Here is a 21,319-nt window from a genome sequence, read left to right on the forward strand (position 1 = left end):
AACTATACAGAACACACTTTTATTGAATTATATTATTAATGCAATGGATGATGTTGTTGCTTGTTTTACTATTATGCATTGTTGTGATACTGTACATGACGTCCTCCGCCCCCGAACATTTCCGCCGTTCTGGTTTGGGGGTGTGACATCGTGGCATGCATTCAACCCACCAATCCTCCCTTTGATGCTTTCAAGCTCTCAACTGGCCTACATAGGAAAACAGGTGTTGCATGACTATGTCTACATTTTGTAAAGTTTTTATTGTGCAAAGTACTTTCACCACTCCAAGGTCCATGTGTAATTTGTATCTTGTAAAATCTTTTAGAAACTTATTTAGTAATTGTTATCAAATTTTTTCTTGTTAAGATATCATAGTTTACATTTAGATGACATTATATTTTGTATTTGGATCATATGGTTATAACTTGGTATATTTTTAAAGGGATATATACACTAAAGTCCCAATATTTTCATCAATTTGACAATAAAGTCCTAAACTTTATTTTTTTGACAGTAAAGTCCAAACTACCGACAGATTTTGACACTTTTACCCTTTTTTCCGGTTACCCGGTAATTAGGACTTCATTGTCAAAAAAATAAATTTAAGGACTTTCTTGTCAAATTGTAAATTAGGACTTTACTGTCAAAAAAATAAATTTTAGGACTTTCTTGTCAAATCGTTGAAAATATTGGGACTTTAGTGTATATATCCATTTTTTGTTAGAAATTTAATGATATGATAGTCTTTAAGCATAAGAGTTAATGAAATCTGCTCTAGTCAGTTAGATCCTATTGAAATTCCTAACGTTTGCTTCTTGTTAAATAATTTTTTTAATCTCAACAAACCGACATTGAAAAAATGAAGATAACAAGAAAAAAACAAAGAACCATGGTTGTGTTGACTTTTTGCAGTCCTAAAAATGGAGAACGAAGAAACCGGAAAAAATGAAACTACCCTTCTTACACACCTAGTCAAAAGGGTGTGAATGTTGAGAACTGGTAAGAAGGGCAGTTTCATTTTTTCCGATTTCTTCGTTCTCCGTTTTTAGGACTGCAAAAAGTCAACACAACCTTGATTCTTTATTTCGAGTCATGTACGACTACACACCCTACACCATATTAGGTTCGGGCATGTGACTTAAACTATGTTTGACATACTAGATTAAAATCTAGCTGAAAAAGAAAATTACGTTTGATAAAAACTAGCAGATAAAGTATTTGGAATATAAAAAAAAATAACATAAAAACACATATAGGATAATAAGTTTTCTATAAATAATTAAGGATATATTTGAAATATTAAATGTTTTTTTTGAAAAGCTAGTGTAAGTAGCTTATTAAAAAGTTAGGTTATAACTTACTTTTTAGCTTGCCAAATATGACGATTTCAAAAAAAAAAAAAATAAATAAAAAGAAAAAAAAATAAAAAGCTAATCACATTCCTAATGAAAAAAAAAACAAATTGGTGAATCAAACAATATAACAATCACACCTGTACTCTACAAATACAAAGGTCTTGTAGCTACTTTACAAATATAATTGTTTTAATATAAAATAAATTACATATTTCTCTTTCATACAAAACTAGTTTAGTAATATATATGGGCACACATTATTGAACCGAAAATGACAATTCCTTATCCAAAAGAAGCGAATATATGCTAGAGTTTATGCAAAATCAAATGAGCCCCATGCTGGGGTTGAACGGTGATAACCATATGAGGAGCATGGACATAGGATGGTGAAAGTTCGAAAGAGAACCTTTGTAAGATCATTGCCAGGGCAACTTTAGCTTCCATCAATGCAAAATTTTGTCCAACACATATTCGAGGTCCCCAACCAAAGGGAAAGTAAATGACTTGATTTTTTGTTGCTTTTGAGATTCCTTCAGAAAACCTATCGGGTTTGAATTTCTTGGCATCATCACCCCAAAATTCCTCATCATAATGAATATTCATGACAGGTATTCCAATCTGAGTTCCAGATGGTAGTAAAAATCCTCCCAATTTGAGATCTTTTTCAACTTTACGGGCTAGCCCAACAATAGGAGGATATAGCCTCAATACTTCATGGAAAATCATATTTACCTATGTGGAAAGAAAAAAAAAATGATGATTTAAAAGACTAGTTTAAATTTTGAGAAATAACTAACACCTAACAACTCAAAGCCAACCCATAAATTACATGTTGTTTAGAGATTTCAATAAAAGGGTCAACCATAATCAACCCGTTTAATAAACTATGTTGAGTACGGATTAAAAATTTTAACCGATAACAATATGTTGTTGGACCATTTAAATATATATTTATTTATATATTATGTTTAATCTTGTAAACTTGGGATGTTATTTAGGAAAAGAAGATGTTAGTCTAATTAACATCGAACAATGATTTCGGTTTGTAACTTATTCAAGTAAGTTCGAACTTTTTTTTTATAGTTAAATTTTAATTGTTGAAAGGGAAACTAATGTCGAATAACTTATCTCTAAGACGTTGCATCCATGGGTTAGGAAAATTAAATGGGCCAACCTTCGGCCTATCCACTTTTCAAAAGGTCATCCATTTTTGTAATCGTGTAATCAATCGGATTGGGTAAAATTTAAAATCTCAACCAGTTTTATCAAATATGTCAACCCAAACCCAATGTGGCCCATTTTCTGATAGAGAATTAACCAAATGATATAAACACTTACAACTTTGAGGTGATTTATCCCATCTACATCGATACTTTTGTTCCCAAGAACATTGAAAACTTCTTCCCTCGCACGTGACTGCCATTCTTGATGCTTACTTAATAAAATCATCGTCCATACAAGCAAGCATGCTGTTGTCTCTTGTCCAGCAAAATAGAAAAGCTTACACTCTTCAATAACTTCGTCAGTAGTCATTCCATGATGCTTGTTTTGGTGCTCCTCAGCCTCTTTGCTATTAGATTCAAGCATTATTCCTAACAAATCGTCATTGTTACCTTCTCTAGCCTCCATTGCTATAAGCCGGTTGCTAATGATACCTCTTATAGAACGTGTTACTTTTCTGTCGATAGCCATCATCCTTATGTTCCTCTTTGTTGGAAAGAACCTAAGCAGTCATAGTAGAAACAATTAGCTTTAAATAAATAAGACAACATAACCATCCATTTTATAATGTGTAACAACAAATTTAAAAACCTTCAAAAAGATATCCGAACATTTTTATATAACTTACGATTATAAAGTACAAATAACCTAAAATCGAATTAAATATAAAAAAAATCTTAATTTTTGATTCTTCATTCTTTAAAAAGTGAAAAAAAAATGATCTCGGTCCAACCGTCAATATTGTATATTTATTCTTCTTCACTAATTGTATGTAGGTTTGAGTAAGCGTCATTGATGTTGGGGAATCTAAACGAAATAGGGTAATTGAAATCTGGATAACAAACAGGAATCGTGTAAAACACTTTCCTTGTTTGATATTTCGACCCTAAATGCCTTGGGTGTCACGAAATCCAAACTGGGATAATTCCTGATGTAACAATTCTGATTTTAGGCACAAAAACAGAATCAATTTTGAGAAGAAGATGAAGAAGAAAACGTTTCCAGTTTTCTGTGTTTCAAAGGAGTCGTCCTTTTCCCGGACTTATCCACTCAACGGATAAACGAGAACAGTTTACATCTTTAAAGAATGACCGATTAGTCCTTGAATTTGCATCTTTAAAGAATGACAGATTAGTCCTTGTACTCTGCTAAATACAAGTGTTTAGTAGATACAAGTGTGCACTCCCACACCTCCTAAACTGGGACCCCCGACTTGACACAGTAGATTAGGGTTCGGTACTAACAATGTTTAGTAAATACAAGTGTGCACTCCCACACCTCCTAACTTGTATTATAACTAAAACATTATTCTTGAAACACTTGTTAAGTCCATTATACTAAAATATATTTGGTAATAAAATCACCAACAATTGATTCCCTCTTCATTGAGATAATGAGATTTGTTAGTATTAGATGTAAAAATGTATCTACTATTTACTTATTTAACTGTTGGAGACTTGCATGTACTTGTATCCGTTTTTGATTGTTGGTAATCAATTGCAAAATTGCAAGACAATAACCCTTATTAAATATATTTATTATTGGTAAACAATTGCATGAACGTTATACAAATGGAAGTGAAATTGTTAGATCATTAGAAGAAAATATAGTTATATAATTTGCAAAACAACACCACTTTTAGATCATTTATTAAATTAAACTAATCACTACATGATTCACTTGTGAATATAATTTTTATGAAATGGTTTAATCAATTACAATAGCATCAAAAAGTGAGAAAGTGAGAAGCATGCATTATTTTGGCTTTGATGGGTAAGCAATGCATTAATTATGTTTAGCAATGTTTTTTTTTTGCTTGAGAACTGAGAAATGAGAGAAAGACGATATGAATGCATTTAATGTATAATATTAATAAATCGATTAGTTTCATTTCAGTTCGCTTTTAAACTAGTTTTAGTCTTTAACTGATTTAGGACTAAAACTGATCTCACTACTAGAAACAGAGCGACATACACTCGGCAATCTGTCATTAAATGCGGTTGCGACGAATCAATGACGTTAGCAACAGACCAATTTTATTTTGCGACAAACCAAGCGAAAAAAACAAGGAATTGGGGTGAATGAATTAATTTGGGAGGGAGGAAAGTTGATCACGTGGAATCGGGGAAACGAATTAATTTTGGAGTGAAAGTAAAAGTTTATGCCAATTTTAGTGAGGGTGTATGAGAGACTCTTATGGAAGACACATACAACTATCAACAACATATCTGCAAGAGAAAATTTTGATAGATTTCGCTTGATGCGTTTAAAGATTTTGTTGCAGTTCCCTCGCTATATTAAATACTTCGCTAAAACCCTGTTTCTTTGTTTTTTAGATCCGCAAGTTAGTATATGATTTGTATCGAGACGATGACCTCTTTCTTAGAAACAATTTATTAGAGGCTTTGTTAACCATAGAGGTTAGCCCCAACTTGTTGAAAACCCTATTTTTAATAGTGTATTCTAAGGCAAAATATGACTATTTAAGATGGATGCTACTATATATATTCTAGATCTCATTGTCAAATTATTAGGAGTAAGCATTCACTAACTCACATATATAGATTGTCAAATTATAAGGGGTAAACATTCACTAAGTCACATAGATAGAGGTACACGAAACAATCGGAGAGTACCCATATACTTGGCCATCTTAAAGAGTCATAATTTTGCAAATAATGACATTTTGCAAAAATAATAATAATAATAATAATAATAATAATAATAATAAATAAATAAGGTCATTCCACAAACAAATTGTATTTCCCAAGAAAATTTATTGCCAAATTCTAGTTTAGGAAATACGTGTATTTCTGATATTTGTTCCAAAAGCCAGTCATTCACCTTGCCATATTAGTAATTTCTGTGACTAAACCTAAATTTTTTTACTAATTCATAATCTTTTTGGACCTTATTAACAAAGCATATCATTTTTTTTTCTGAAAATGCATGGGACTTACCTAAATCCGGGGATGTAAAGTGATGTTAGTGCCTCCTGTACGAGTACACTTTGTTCTCTTATGAGTTCAAATATATGAAGACCTTGTTCATAATTACTTCCAAATGCGGTTCTTGATATCACATCACCCGTTAAAGATTGAAGATCAGGCCATATATCGAGCTCACATGACCCCTTTGACGAAACTAATTTCTCCCACTTCCCTAGCATTTCATTACCACTTAAATGGAAAGCGGGTACCATATTCTGGGAACAAAATAATGAAAAAATTTGTTAACATTTAAAAAAACAATATTAGGCAGGTGTTTTATGGTTTGTCAAAACAGAAATGGTAACGGGTAAGGACAACTATAAGAGCTCGTATGTGATGTTAATGTGGTTTATTATTTACTAGGTGTGAGACTCGATTATTATACAGGTTTATAAAAAAAAGTTTAATATAAAATTATAACCATTACATATTTTTTAAAGTAATAATTTTACATAAATACAAAGAATATAATAAATAAAGTAAGTAATTTAATACATAATGTAAGATATTTGAAAGGTTGTAGAACATTTATTATGAAATTTAATAGAAGGATCTACTTACATATATAAATCTTACTAAAATGTTGATTTTAAATTTAAAAAAAATGAAAAATACAAGAAAATGATAAGTGGAAAAAAGATTTTCAAAAACTCTTACAAAATGACATGTGACAAATTCAATCATAACATAACATTTGGCAAAATTGATTTTCATTTATTAGGTTAGATGTGGTTAGTCTTTTACGCATACAAAATGACCAAAATATCATTTTTAATTGATTTTAAACATTTTTCTTAATTTTATTTTACTAATTAAATTAAAAAAAAAATCCACACCCTACCACAATAAGGTTAAGGAGTATGGCAACTACATACCCACTAGAAAAATGTTATCACATCTATGTTACGTCACATTCATTACATTTCACTACACTTTAGAAGTGGTTACCATTGCATTATTATGGTGCTTTTTATTTTTTATTTTTTAATATTAAACTAAATAAAAAACATAATTTACAAAATTAAATATATATATATATATATATATATATATATATATATATATATATATATATATATATATATATATATATAGTTTAGGATTTAATTTAATTTAAAGGTAAGTAGAAGGGTATAATGAGATATAGAGACATATTTTCAGGAACCCTAATTGTAACTCAATTAATAACAAAATTGGATGTTTTGTCGTATCTTCCTCTTAACTCCTCTGATACCTATATTTTTTAAATGGTTTCCTTCTTGACCCGTTTTTTGGAAAACGGGTTGTAGCCATTACTAAACTCAAAGCTTCAATCTGCCATTTTTTACACCATTTAATACATATAAACAATATCTACATTTAATAAATAAATGAAGTGGAAGTATTTTTGACCGTTTGGAAAGAAATTCATTGATTGGTCTTGATCGAGCATAGCCCATACCATATCACAAGACACCTACTCCACTTGAGAGTGGTGTTTACGCGTAGTTTGGCATGTCACGGTGGATTTCACCCCAACTATATCACCAGACACATGCTCCCCTTGTGAGTGGTGTTTACGCGTAGGTTAGCATGTCACGGTGGATTTCACCCCAACTATATCACCAGACACATGTGCCCCTTGTGAGTGGTGTTTACGCATAGGTTAGCATGTCAGGGTGGATTCACGTGTGGATTTCTATCCCATACCAGATAATCTAACCATTGTGTTTTTCCATAGTTCCACTTACCTTGCAAATCACATAAATCTACTACCAAATCTAAACGTTTTCCTTTTGATGACCACCCATGTTCAATTCCATAACTCTCAAACCTAAAATCGAGTCCCAAATTGAACCTAAATTTCATATCAAAACCTAATTCATGGAAATCTTATGTAAATTACTCCTACAAAGTTGAAACCTCCATATTGTCATCCTTTTTGTGTGATGAAATCCAGTTTTGGTTGAAGATAATGAACATACGAAGTTTTTTTTGGGTTGAAAACTACAAATCGAAGTTTTTTTTTAGGTTGAAACCTCTAGATTAAAGTTCTTTTGGGTTGAAACCTCTATATCGAAGTTAATTTCTGGATCGTAACCTTCAGATTGAAGTCTTATGTGTGTTTTCCTTCATCGAGTACGAATTTGAAATTTGATTTTAGATTTCAAATATGAATTTGGGGACGATCACAAGCTTTCGAATGAGAATATAGGGATAAAAATTTGAATATGAAAGTCAGGCTTCAAAACCCTCAATTGAGCTTCTAGATTTTGGTGGTGGTGGTTGCTTCTTTGAGTGGCGACTAAGATTGGGGGCGGGGGTAGCAATGGGTGGTTCTTTGAGCGACAACTAAAGATGGTTATGCCGATGGTGGTTGATGGTGGTGGCGGCGGCATTGGTTGCTTCTTTGAGAGAGAAAGATGAAGGATAATTTTGTTTTAGCCTAGGTGGGGTAAGGGTAAGGTTTGTTTATTATTATTTTTAACTGAATTTGTTTTAAAAATGTTAAATAATTATGAATATAGAAATAAAAATTAATTAAGAAATCAAAAACGATAAAATAGTATTTTCGGATCGGTTGCCTAACAAAATGAAACCATCATGAACCAATATTGTAAGAAATAAAACAATAAAAGAACAATGATCAATAAATATATTAAATGCTTTGATAGTTGTTCTAGCCAACTAGTTTTAACAAAAGACTTGAACAATAGTGTAATTTTATTTTTAAAAAAGCATTACATTCACAAAAATATTAATAAAATAATTTATAATGTCATGAACTATTCTAGAATTTCTAATTTGTTCGACCGAACTAAAAAGCTAGGAGTGATTTTGTCTTCTACCAACATGTCATGTAATAGCAAGTTTTAGAATAAGAGATGTCGACTATCACTTCCTTCCATTTTTTTTCTTGCCAACTCATTCCCTTACCCTCCATTCACTCCTTTCATCGATAGAAAACATAAAGGAATCTAGATTATTCCAGTGAATAGATAAGCATAGATGTTTCGTATTTATCTGTTTGTTTTTCATTATCTTTTACTGAATTTTAGGATCTCAGGATATATATATATATATATATATATATATATATATATATATATATATATATCCTGTTTGCTTTTGTATTGAACATCAGTTACGTTATGAATGAAAAAGACAGTGCACAAATTCTCAATTAGATCTTTTATGGTATCAGAGCGTGTGATCAGTTAGATCATAGGTTAACGAAGATCATGACAGGGGAGAAAGGAGACGGAAGCAAGAAGGACGGAGATGTCATTGATGCCAATTCACCCTTTTATATCCACCCGTCTGACTACCCGAAACAAATGCAGGTTAACGACATATTGAACGACAATAGTTTCAGTGAATGGAAGCAGGAGATGACTAATTTTCTGTTTGCAAAGAACAAGATAGGACTGGTCGATGGATCAGTCAAGAAGTCGGAATCAACAGCACCTACGTACATGGCTTGGATGCGAGCCGATGCCATGGTGAAGGGATGTATGGCAACAGCCATGGAGAAAGACATTCGAACCAGTGTTAGATATGCAAATACTTCAGCCGAAATCTGGAAGGACCTTGAAGAAAGATTCGAGAAGGAGGGAGCACCACGTGCCTATGAGCTGAAACGGTCGTTAAATGCCACCAGACAAGATGGATCTTCTGTCTCTTCTTATTACACGAAACTAAAGGCTGTGTGGGATGAACTGCAGCTTGTTCTTCCCATGCCCCGTTGCACGTGTGACAAATGTGACTGTGAATTGGGAAAAAGATTGAGTGAACTTAAAGAAAAGGAGAAAATCTATGAGTTTCTCATGGGACTGGATGATGATTTTTCTATCATCCGTACACAAATACTTGCTATGAAGCCAGCTCCGTCCTTGGGGGCAATATACCATCTAGTGGCTGAAGATGAGCAACAACGAGCAATTTATGGAGGTTCAAGAAGAGTTGGTGGTGAAGCAGCGGCTTTTCAAGTGAATTTAATGGGGAAGAAAAACGCACGAGGGCAAGGAACTCAATCAGCTAGCAAGCCCATTCCAAAGACATTCAAGCAAAGTAATGACAAGGCAGAAAAATGCACCTTTTGTGGGAAAGATGGTCACAATAAGGATGGGTGTTTCAAGAAGATAGGGTATCCGGACTGGTGGCCCGGGAAGAAGGATAAACCCAAGCCGAAGGTAGCTTGCATGGAGATGGGTCCTAGCCCTATACCAGGGCTAACCGAAGAGCAATATCACCTCTTTGTGGAACACTTCAAGGAGTCACTCAATGAGACAATTCCGAAGGCTAACTTGGCAGGTAGAGAAAATCCTTACGATGGATGGGTCGTTGACTCGGGTGCTACCGATCACATCACCTATAGAAGTGATCTTCTTGATAATAAAATCACTTACATGAAGGAGGCACCCGTCATCATTCCTAATGGTGACAAAATACCTGTTATGGGGGAGGGTGAACATACCCTTCCAGGAGGCCTTAAGATTAATGGAGTCCTGCATGTTCCGAATTTCAATTATAATTTGTTATCTGTGAATAAGCTTGCCAAGAACTTACATTGTGCTATAACCTTCTTTCCTGATTTCTTTGTGATGCAGAAGTTAGTGACGAGGGACTTGATTGGTGCGGGTAATTGCATTGGAGGACTATATCGAATGGGGGCGATGGAGAGGAAAGCTTTCGTTACTACCTTTGAGGTTTGGCACAAGAGGCTAGGTCATCCATCACCCAAGAAGATTTCTAGTTTAGGCTTTCTTAAAAATGTTTCTAGAAATGCTCAAGCTGAAGTGTGTGATGCTTGTTTTAAGGCTAAACACACAAGGCTTCCTTTTCCCATTAGTGAAATAAAGACTACAAATTGTTTTGATCTTATACATTGTGATGTGTGGGGAAAGTATAGAACCCCGTCTTTTTCAAAGGCTTATTATTTTTTGACCATAGTAGATGATTTTAGTCGATCCGTATGGACATTCCTTCTCAGACATAAGCATGAGGCTAACACACACCTCATAAATTTTCACAAAATGGTCAAAACGCAGTTTGGGAAGGAGATCAAACGTATAAGGTGTGACAACGGGGGAGAATTTGTCTCTCATAAAATGCATAGCTTTTATGCACAAGAGGGAATTGTCTTGGAGACTTCTTGTCCATATACACCCCAACAAAATGGGGTGGTTGAACGCAAGCATAGACATTTTCTTGAGACGGCACGAGCCCTTCGTTTCCAGGGCAATCTTCCCAAGGCTTTTTGGGGAGAATGTATTTTGACCGCTACTTACGTGATCAACAGGCTTCCCTCGAAAGTGCTCAATGGGGTCACTCCCTATGAAGTTCTTTTTAATCAATCACCCACTTATGATCACATGAGAGTATTTGGATGTTTGGCCTACTACCGAAGCACAGAAACCGGTGGAGACAAGTTTGAGCCGCGAGGTAGACCAGGCATCTTTGTTGGTTACCCACAGGGGACGAAGGGCTACAAAATTTATGACTTGGAGTACAGAAGGTTAGTAGTCTCAAGAGATGTAAGATTTCTAGAACATGAATTTCCAATGAAACGAATACAAGAAAGTAAGGAGACAAATGAAGAAGATGAAGACCTTTTTGTCTTCACTGATAAGGAGGTCACCACGACTCCGGTTCAGCATCCTTTCATCGTCGACAGCCACATCCGGGATGAAGCCCAAGATTATCACGATACTCTCGAGCTAGATAATACTACCATCGATGAAAACAGCGAACTCGTGGAGAGTGACAATCACGAGATCCAAGAAACCAGCAACACTGACAGCAACAGAGAGACTAGAACTCGATCTCAGCTAGTTCGCTTCAAAGATTATGACGTACAACTGCCTCCTTCGATAAGTCATCCGCAACCCGCTGCCAATCGAGTCGCCTCCACGGTACATCCTCTCACTAATTATGTCTCATATGAGAAATTTTCTAATGCTCACAAGTCCTTTTTAGCTGCCATCGCCACCCACGATGAGCCAAAGTTCTTTCATCAGACTATTAAAAATGACCGATGGAAAGAAGCCATGCAAAAGGAGATCCAAGCTCTTGAACAAAATAACACTTGGTAACTTACATCGTTGCCCTCCGGAAAAAGAGCTATAGATTCCAAGTGGGTCTATAAGATAAAGTACAAGCCAAATGGAGATATAGAACGCTAAAAGGCCCGTCTTGTTGCTAAGGGTTACACCCAAATGGAAGGTGTGGATTTTCATGACACCTTTGCCCCGGTGGTTAAGCTTGTAACCGTGCGTGGTCTACTCACTATAGCTGTCAAACGTGACTGGATCATACACCAGTTAGATGTTAACAACGCCTTTTTGCATGGAGATTTGGACGAAGACATTTACATAAAGATACCGCAGGGTTTTAGAAAAGACAACGAAACACGAGTCTGTAAGCTCAAAAAGTCATTGTATGGGTTAAAACAAGCCTCGAGAAATTGGTATCAAAAATTTACTACAACCCTCCAAAGTCTAGAATTTCGACAATCTCAAGCTGATCATTCACTATTCGTTCATAAGCATGGCGACACCTTTGTGGCAACCCTTATTTATGTGGATGATGTTATAATTGTTGGTAACAACAAGAAAAAGATAGAACATACCAAATCTAGACTTGATGCGAGTTTTAGTATCAAGGATCTCAGAACCTTGAAATATTTTTTGGGCATAGAAGTGGCTCGTACAAACGAAGGTTTGGTTCTTAGTCAACGAAAGTACACCATTGATGTCCTAGAAGATTCGGGTTTTCTTGGATGTCGACCCAGCAGGTTTCCAATGGAACAAAATTTAAAATTAAATAAAGGAGAAGATGAAGATCGGGTCGATGCTAGTGTGTATAGACGTCTCGTTGGGAGACTCTTATATCTTCAAGCAACCAGACCTGACATTACTTATTACGTGAATGTTCTTAGCCAATTTGTCTCGGACCCTAGACAAAGTCATTGGAATGCTGCTATGCGAGTACTTCGTTATCTCAAAACTACGTTGGGACAAGGTGTGTTGTTACCAAAGACCGAGGATGTTGAGTTGATAGCATATAGCGATTCGGATTGGTTGGATTGTCCCTTTTCACGAAGTTCAGGGACGGGGTACATATTGCTCTTGGGAGGTGCACCGATTTCATGGAAATCCAAGAAACAATCAGTTGTTTCTCGATCCTCAGCTGAAGCCGAGTATCGTGCAATGGCTACTACTGTGAGTGAAATTCTTTGGACCCGTTGGTTGTTGGCAGAATTTGATGTTGATTTCCATGCACCAACACCTCTTTTGTGTGATAATGAGTCCGCCCGCAACATTGCTCACAATCCGGTGTTTCATGAGCGCACCAAGCATGTCGAAATGGATTGCTATTTCGTATGAGAACGTGTTTTGTCAAAAGAGATTGTTCATGTCAAGATAAGCACTCAAGACCAATTGGTTGACTTGCTCACTAAGCCACTTGGTTCAGATCGTTTGAAGTCGTTGTCGGACAAGCTGGGCATTCAGAATCTTCATGCTCCCGCTTGAGGGGGAGTAAAGGAATCTAGATTATTCCAGTGAATAGATAAGCATAGATGTTTCATATTTATCTGTTTGTTTTTCATTATCTTTTACTGAATTTTAGGATCTCAGGATATATATATATATATATATATATATATATATATATATATATATCCTGTTTGCTTTTGTATTGAACATCAGTTACGTTATGAATGAAAAAGACAGTGCACGAATTCTCAATTAGATCTTTTAAAACAATCATCGTCACTCCCTTACTTTTTTAATATACAAATATCAATATTATATTTTATTTATAGAAAAATAGTTTAATTTATAGAAAAATTAAAAAACAATGATTTTTTATATCCTAGGTTTTGACCGGTAAAACCTTCTACGAGTATAAGGGCCATAAATATATGTACAAATAATAATCCGTTGACTTTATTAGAATTAAAATGGTTAATCAATCATTAGTGACCGATAAAAACTAACCAAAACTAGCTAAGAAGAGAACAATTTACATAGGTGAGAAAGCCAAATAATCAAAGTACCTTTAGCTTCTCCATATGGAAGGCTGGGTTGATTATTTTCCTATGTTTAGCCCATTGATCTCCTTCGTAGTTCACTAATCCTGATGCTATTAACTGAGCAATTGGATTAGATTGCGGCTTTTGAAAATCATTTAACTTTGCAAATACATCTTTGATGACATCAGGGTCCATAATAGTCACTCTTGGTTTCCATCCCATCCACATGATGTAATTTTTACCTACAACAAAAAAATATATATAATCCCGATTATGTCCATGTCCCATTTCTTATTATTCATCTTTTTGTAAAAATAACATAAATTACATCTTTGCTCCCCAAGCAACATGTAAGATATAATCTTGACTTAGGAAAACCCCAGAATTCGATGTCACAATGCCAAATAATGTTTAACCTTTTCTTAATTCTTATTCTTTTTAACGAATCGAGTTGGAAGACCATATAGAGAAAAGAAGAAACTAACCATGTTTTTGCAAATAGTGATGGGTGAAAGCCACAACGCGTGGAAGAACTCCATCATCGTCATCCAAGCTTAAAGGCTTAGATTTGGATTCTTGGAACATCGAAGAAAACTCTTTCATATCCCCAAAAACAAATCTGTACTTGTTTCCATTGAAACCTTGATTCTTCAGGTACTTCTCCAGCTTCTTTGGTCTCACCCACAAAATATTTACCAACTGCCATGCACATAGTAGAGCTACTATAGCACATGAGATTGCCACTGTGTTTGTCACTGCATCGATCATGTTTGTTCACTTTTCAGAATACTGTGAAAGAAGACTCAAGTTATTGTTTGGTCCATCCTTTTATATATAGGTAAACTTTAAGTTTACATCTTCTAATAAAGTTAAAATTTTGACAAACTTTTAAAAACCGTTATGAGTATTAATCAAATATTTAATTATAATTTGTAATAAATACAAAATAAATAAATTTAACGTGTATATTGGAATCAAATATGTTTGAATTTTCTATGGCAATTATTGAAAGGGAAGTTGCACTCATGGACCTTATCCACACATTGACCACTATACGATGACCCTGAGTTTTTTCCATGCTCAAAACGTAATAGAAAAGTGACATATGCAGTGACATTTATAGGACATTATCCTTTTCCTTTTTTCTTAAAGCATTAGGGATGGGTCCGTTTTGATGATGTTATAACAAGAAGCAACAAGATGAGGGGTGGTGTTCATGGTGTTATAACACCATGTTAAGAGGAGAGAGATAGAGAGAGATAATTTGGTAGCCAATAGGTGATTACGATTCTTCTTGTCATGGAGACAACAAGAAGCACCACAACAAGATGCAACAAGAAGAGGGTGGTGTCTTTGATGTTACCACAGCGTTATGGGCTGCCACATCAGCCTTAACGGCCTTGTGGTGACCCATACCACATGCTCTTAGACTATCTTCAATACAAAACTTTTTTGAAAAAAAAAATAGTTTTTGAATATGTCATTTTAAATTTTTTGACTTTCTAGCAAAACATTTTCTAAGTAAAAGATTTTTATTTTATAAGTCATTCTCTTAAGTAAAAGCTTTTTATTCTATAAGTCATTCTTAAAAGATAAATAGATTTTATACATATTTAGATCAAGGTTGTCAAGATCGGAATCCTACGTAGGATCGTTTTTGGGTTTGCATGATCGGGATCGGGATCCTAAGATCCTACAAAATAAAATTTAATTTTAATTTTTAATTTTTAATCATGAAAAATATTTCAATCATTTAATTTTTCATTCAAAAGTTATAAAAACTTCAAAATATTAATCATAATTCACAACACAAAATGATAAATGGTAAATTGGGAAAGAGTAAAAGACATAAAATGGTAAAAAATTATTTCATTTGAAAAAAAAAATTCAAGGTAAGGTAGGATCGGATCGGATCTCGATCCTACGATCCTACCTACGATCTTACGATCTTACCTGCGATCCTACCCCAAATACGATCCGTTTACGATCCAGATCGTTTTTCATATCTAGGATCGTAGGATCGTACGATCCTACGATCATGATCGCGATCTTGACAACCATGATTTAGATGCACTAGGGTAAAAAAATTTCTTTTTTTCTTTTTTCTGTTAATTTTTTTAGTGAAAATGCTAGTTGACAAATAGAATAAGGTCTCTCTTATCCGTGCCGCATAAACCATGTGGAAAATATAGCATTTGTAGACTGTTTGTTTTTTAGAAGATGACTGACCTAAAAAGATATGTGTCCTCTTTTTAGTGTAGATATGGACTAGAGTCGTCTAACTTTTCGAATATCTTCTAACCTGAAAAACATCATTCTCGTTTTAGTCATTATATATCAGTAGCTGTCACACCCCCGAACCAGACGGCGGAAACGTCCGGGGGCTTGTGCGTGACTTCATCTTGAAATATCATTACAGTGAATATAAATGAAACATAACATCATCATCACCATGCATAATATAATACAACTGCCATTATTTACATCAAGTACAATCTTTTAAATTACATGACCAAAACATTCAATGTATGATGTTTAACAGTACACAAAACAAATTCTCATATTCTTGTTGATTCTTCCGCTTAACGAGTCCCTGAGAATACAAGTTATTTTGAAAACGTCAACATATATAATGTTGGTGAGTTCATAAGCATGTTTGAATGAAAAGTTTTGTATGGTTCGTAAAACACAAAAAAATCCGATATTTTCTGTAAAATAGTTTGAAAGTAATGTGTCAAAATCAAGTATTAATGCATGTGTGTTTGTTGCTTTTGGAATGTATAGATAAACAAAAATGTAATCCATTTAAAATCTTTTATTTTCTGTTGTAAGTAGAAGGTAGTGTATAAATGTATTTATCCCAGAAAATCCGATATTTTCTGCTTATAAAAGTATCGTAATCATAAAATCCCAAGACCGAGTATCGATGTATGTTTTTAGTATAGTCAAGATTTGTATAAATATATCGAATTCTTTGATGAAGTTAGTCTCTAAGTGGGCCGTTACAACCATGCTTGATAATGACTAATTCGTCTGTCTTGGCCTTTTCAGGCGCCGGTTTTGATGTATGTAAGGTTTGTCGCCCTAGACTGGCCTAGTCTAGCTGTAGTGAACAACTAAGGCGTGGGGGGTCACCCCGTATAGATCTATACACAAACTCCCGCTCTCCCTTCAGGAAACTCTGGTTATAAATACAGGCTACGATCATACACTCAAAGGTATCAACCAACAAATCTCACTAGATTCTCAACTTGTTTACGAGTAATGTATTTCACCAAGTATAATGTTAACGTGTATGTTTTAAGCTTTCAAATCCAAAAGTATGTATATGAATATATGAAGTTCAATAAATATGTAGAGGTATAGCTAAGATCCACTAAGCATGTGATTTTCAGTCCAAGCCCAATTAGCATGTAAATGGACCACTAAGGCCCAATAAACATGTAAAGGGTAATTGAGGCCCAATAGGTATGTAAATGGGCCACTAAGGCCCAATAAACATGTGATCCATAGTTCAGGCCCAAGTTAACATGTAAATGGGCTGCAAGGCCCAATAAACATGTCATGGAAACTATTAGCCCCAATATACACTTAAATGGGCCCTTAAGGCCCATTGGCCATGTAACGAGAGTATTAGGCCCAATAAAATTGTTATCGATGTATTTCGTCCATTCGTTATTATTTCGTTGATTATTTTAGCTCGAGGTTTACCAAGACAACAAAAATATCTAATTTTTGTAATAGTGACACTTTTGGCCCACTAGACCGAAAATATACATTTTAGTCACATTTTTGGAAAATTTGACACTTTTAATCCCTTAAGACTAAAAGTCTTCAATTTATGGGCTTAATTCAAATATAATGACCATTTGTGGCCCATTTTGGTTAAAATTTTACTTTCGGCCCAAAATTCATAAATATTTACAATTTCGGCCCAACTAAATATAATTTAACATTTTTGACCCAAATACATCTAAATGAATATTTTTTGCCCAAATTTATAAATTTTGCTGTTTTCGACCCATTTCTACAAAAATTACATTTTCGGCCTATTTTTCATAAAAATGACGATTTCGGCCAAATTTTATAAAAATAACATTTTTGGTCAAGTTTCTATTAAAGTGTCATTTTCAGCCCCTAATTCCATAAATTTACATTTTTAGCTCAAATTTGTATCAAATGACAATTTTATCCATAAAAATCAAGATTTTTACATTTTAGGAGCAAAGAAACCGTAATGGCCCATATTATGGCCCATTATGCGAAAATTTTTACTTTTAGCCCCTTTAAAGTCATAAATATCATAAAGACCCATTTTTAAAAGAAAATGACTCTTGTGACCCTTATAAAAGTTGAAAATAAACTAAAAACCTCAACTTTTTGTTTATGTGCCAAAAATGGTCCCTTTTTCAAGATTGTTAAGTTCCTTAAGGATCTTTGCATGTATATCACATTCATCTTTATAGTAAGTTATATGAAGTGTTTTTAGTTTAAAAAACCACTACTTTTGGTTAGAGATTTTCGAGATCTATAGTGTTTCATCACATAATCACAACTTAAATCAAGAAAAACACACATAAGGATGCACAAATACATAGATCTAACACATGGTGCCTTGTACTCTCCCCCAAAAACAAGATAAAACCAAAAACAAGGGGGGTATGAACTCATCTTTGCTTGTTGTTCTCGGTTTTGAAGAAGAAATGGAGAGATATTGGGCTTTAGCAAGCTTTCTTGAGTGATTTTCGAACTTAGGAAGTTTTTAAGAGTATGATCACAAACAATTGTTTAGAAGGAGTGTTCTAACATAAAAATGAAGTTGTAGAACTTGGATATATAAGGACTTACCAAGGATTGATGATTTAAAATGAAAATCTCTCTTGAAGACACCCACAAACTTTGAGAGAATATGGAGGGGAGGAAGGAGTTCTTAGAGAGTGTTTGAAATAAAAGTTTGAAGATGTGTGTGTGTTCGTTCTTGCTCTCAGCCGAGAGTAATAAGATGAGGGAAAAAGAATGATTTTTGCATGGAGGGTAATAGGTTTTATGGATGTATGTGAGTTTATAGATATATGGTGTGTAATTGTGAGTTGTCATCTTCTCCTGAATCCTGCCTTAATCTTTTTTTAACACACACACACACACACACACACACACACACACACATATATATATATATATATATATATATATATATATATATATATATATATATATATAGTAACGACACGAAATTTCAAACCAAACTTTTCATTTTTAATTTCATGAAACACACATTATATTTTTAAAACACCAAGTATCAGTTAACAAAGTTTTCAAAACATTATGTCAAATCCCGGATCCACAAGATAACTCTATCTCAATTGTGTGTGTGTGTACAATCATGCCGGTGCCTTCCCGCGGTCCTCTGTAGTACCTGAAACACATATCACATAACACAGTAAGCACGCATGCTTAGTGAGTTCCCCAAAATACCACATACATATAATTAGCCACTTGAGCCTATAGTTATAAGAGACCTTCCGGTCAATGTGTCTCAGTGGGGCCTTCCGGTCCCACAACTTTGGTAGACCTTCCGGTCCTACCGATGATGACCTTCCGGTCCAAACCCTGTTGACCTTCCGGTCCAAACCCTACTGACCTTCCGGTCCAAACCATGCAAACATATACATATAACATAGAACATATATCTCATAACACTTATAAACACATAAGACCTTCCGGTCACACATAATTACCACTCGGGGTAAGGTATAGTGAGAAGACTCACCTCGTAAGATAGCTAGTAAAATCTCGTGCTCGAAATCCTCTATCTAGCCTCGGCCTATCACATGGATAATATTTCTAATCAATACTTCCCTCACACTCAAATACATTATTCGTTGATCTCTCTTACACTCTTAGCCCCTTAAATGGGTAAAAGACCATTTTACCCCTCCTTGACTTTTACTACTCATTTGACCAGACCTTACAGTCAACAGAAGTAAAACTCTAGTCAACAGTCCAAAATTGACCAGACTTGCCGAGTGCACTCGTGCGACTTGTCGAGTCCCATCGTTTCTCAGTAACCTCAGGAAAGTCCAGCTCGTCGAGTTAACCCCTAACTCGTCGAGTTAGAGCGCGATTCAACGCATCGGGACAAACCCTAAGCTACTCGCCGAGTCGGCTCATCAACTCGGGGAGTCTATTAAGACTCACCTTGCATTCAAATGATTTTAAGGCGGAACATTTCCTCGAACTCCAGACCCACATTCTCAAGGCTTAAATATCACGTAAAGTCATAGACTTTACGTCCATGCATGGCATTTTGGGCAAGAAATGCCAAGATCATGCCTTAACAAAGGTTTTTTTCACAAGGACTTCACCAAATCAGAATAAAGCTTGAAACTTTAGATGTTAAGGGTCTCCTACAGTCCAGATCTGGAGTTCAAGCTTCCTCATAATCCCCAAACCTTTCAAGTTCCAAAATATACACAAAAAGGAGCCCTAATCTCCCAAAAATGCCATCTACTTAATCAGATGGAAAGGTTCGAACTTGATACCTTTAACAGAAGCTCCTAGACGAGTATTAGCAGATACAATGCCCCTCATTTACTCCTTGCTTGAAAACTCTCTTCTCCCTTCCACAAATGCACCAAACATCTCAAAGTTAGCTCTCTCTCTCTCTCTCTCTCTCTCTCTCTCACACACACACACACACTCAATGAGCTCCAAGGTCGTTTAGGGTTTCTCAGGGAAGTGTGCCCGCCAAAGGGAGGCTATAAGTGCCTTTATATAGGCCACATGCCCGTTAAATTAGGGTTTCCCTCAACAGTTCTGACTCGGCGAGTCGGATCACAGACTCATCGAGTCCATTCATTAATACATGTCACAAGTCACGACCCTACTCGACGAGTTGAGTCGTCAACTCGTCGAGTCTCTCCAATATTTTCAAATTAAATAATGAAAATAATATACCTGGAAAACTGGATGTTACAATTCTCCCCCACTACAATCAGACTTCGCCCTCGAAGTCATGCTCCGCAAATAGCTCAGGATGCTGCTCCCGCATCTCTGACTTCGGCTCCCAAGTCAAATCGGATCCCTTCCGATGCTGCCACTGGACCTGAACCAGGGGCACTTCTTTGTTCCCCAGAACCTTCACCTTTCGATCTAGAATCGCGGTCGGCCTCTCAATGTAATTCAGGCTCGCATCCACCTGAATGTCCTCTAGCGGTACCATTGCCGTCTCGTCGGCCACACACTTCCTCGGTTGGGACACGTGGAAGGTGTTATGAATCTGACTCAACTCTGCGGGTAGCTCCAACTGGTATGCTACCTTAACCACTCTGGCGGTCACTCTGAACGGATCGATATATCGGGGGCCCAGCTTGCCCTGCTTCCTGAACCGGATCACCTCCTTCCATGGGGATACCTTCAGGAGCACGAAATCTCCGACCTGAAACTCCAGCTCGGACCGTCGCCTGTCCGCATAACTCTTTTGGCGACTCTGGGCCGTCAGCAATCTCTGCCTGACTAGTTGAATCTTCTTAGTCATTTTCAGCACTATCTCTGTGCTACCCATCACCCTCTGACCCACTTCTCTCCAGCAGATGGGAGTCCGACACCTCCTCCCATTAAGAAGCTCAAAGGGAGGCATACCAATACTCGAATGGTAGCTATTTTTGTAAGAAAACTTGGCCAACGGTATGTAGGTGTCCCAACTTCCTCCGAAGTCCATGACACATGCTCGTAAC

At 35.5% G+C, this 21,319-nt stretch overlaps 1 protein-coding gene across 1 annotated transcript; it reads right to left on the reverse strand.

Moving 5' to 3' along the window:
* Positions 1-1,462: 1,462 nt before the first annotated feature.
* LOC145160017 (cytochrome P450 CYP72A219-like) lies at positions 1,463-14,429 on the reverse strand. Its single transcript, XM_079079074.1, has 5 exons — positions 14,069-14,429; positions 13,608-13,825; positions 5,537-5,781; positions 2,694-3,078; positions 1,463-2,087 (listed from the first exon to the last, which is right to left on the reverse strand). The coding sequence occupies exons 1-5, from the start codon at positions 14,349-14,351 to the stop codon at positions 1,662-1,664; spliced, it is 1,557 nt and encodes a 518-aa protein (XP_078935200.1). The 5' UTR covers positions 14,352-14,429; the 3' UTR covers positions 1,463-1,661.
* Positions 14,430-21,319: the final 6,890 nt, after the last annotated feature.

This window comes from Lactuca virosa, chromosome 2 (genome assembly GCF_052849685.1).
Source record: "Lactuca virosa cultivar CGN04683 chromosome 2, Lactuca_virosa_CGN04683_v6, whole genome shotgun sequence".
NCBI lineage: Eukaryota > Viridiplantae > Streptophyta > Magnoliopsida > Asterales > Asteraceae > Lactuca > Lactuca virosa.

Bases quoted from the DNA above. Each gene is read 5' to 3' on its own strand.
- LOC145160017 (XM_079079074.1), bottom strand. From the start codon at position 14,351: ATGATCGATGCAGTGACAAACACAGTGGCAATCTCATGTGCTATAGTA. The intron at 5,782-13,607 runs GTACTTTGATTA...TTTTGTTCCCAG, and splicing joins TCCATATGGAGAAGCTAAAG to AATATGGTACCCGCTTTCCA. The intron at 3,079-5,536 runs GTAAGTCCCATG...ATGACTGCTTAG, and splicing joins CTTTACATCCCCGGATTTAG to GTTCTTTCCAACAAAGAGGA.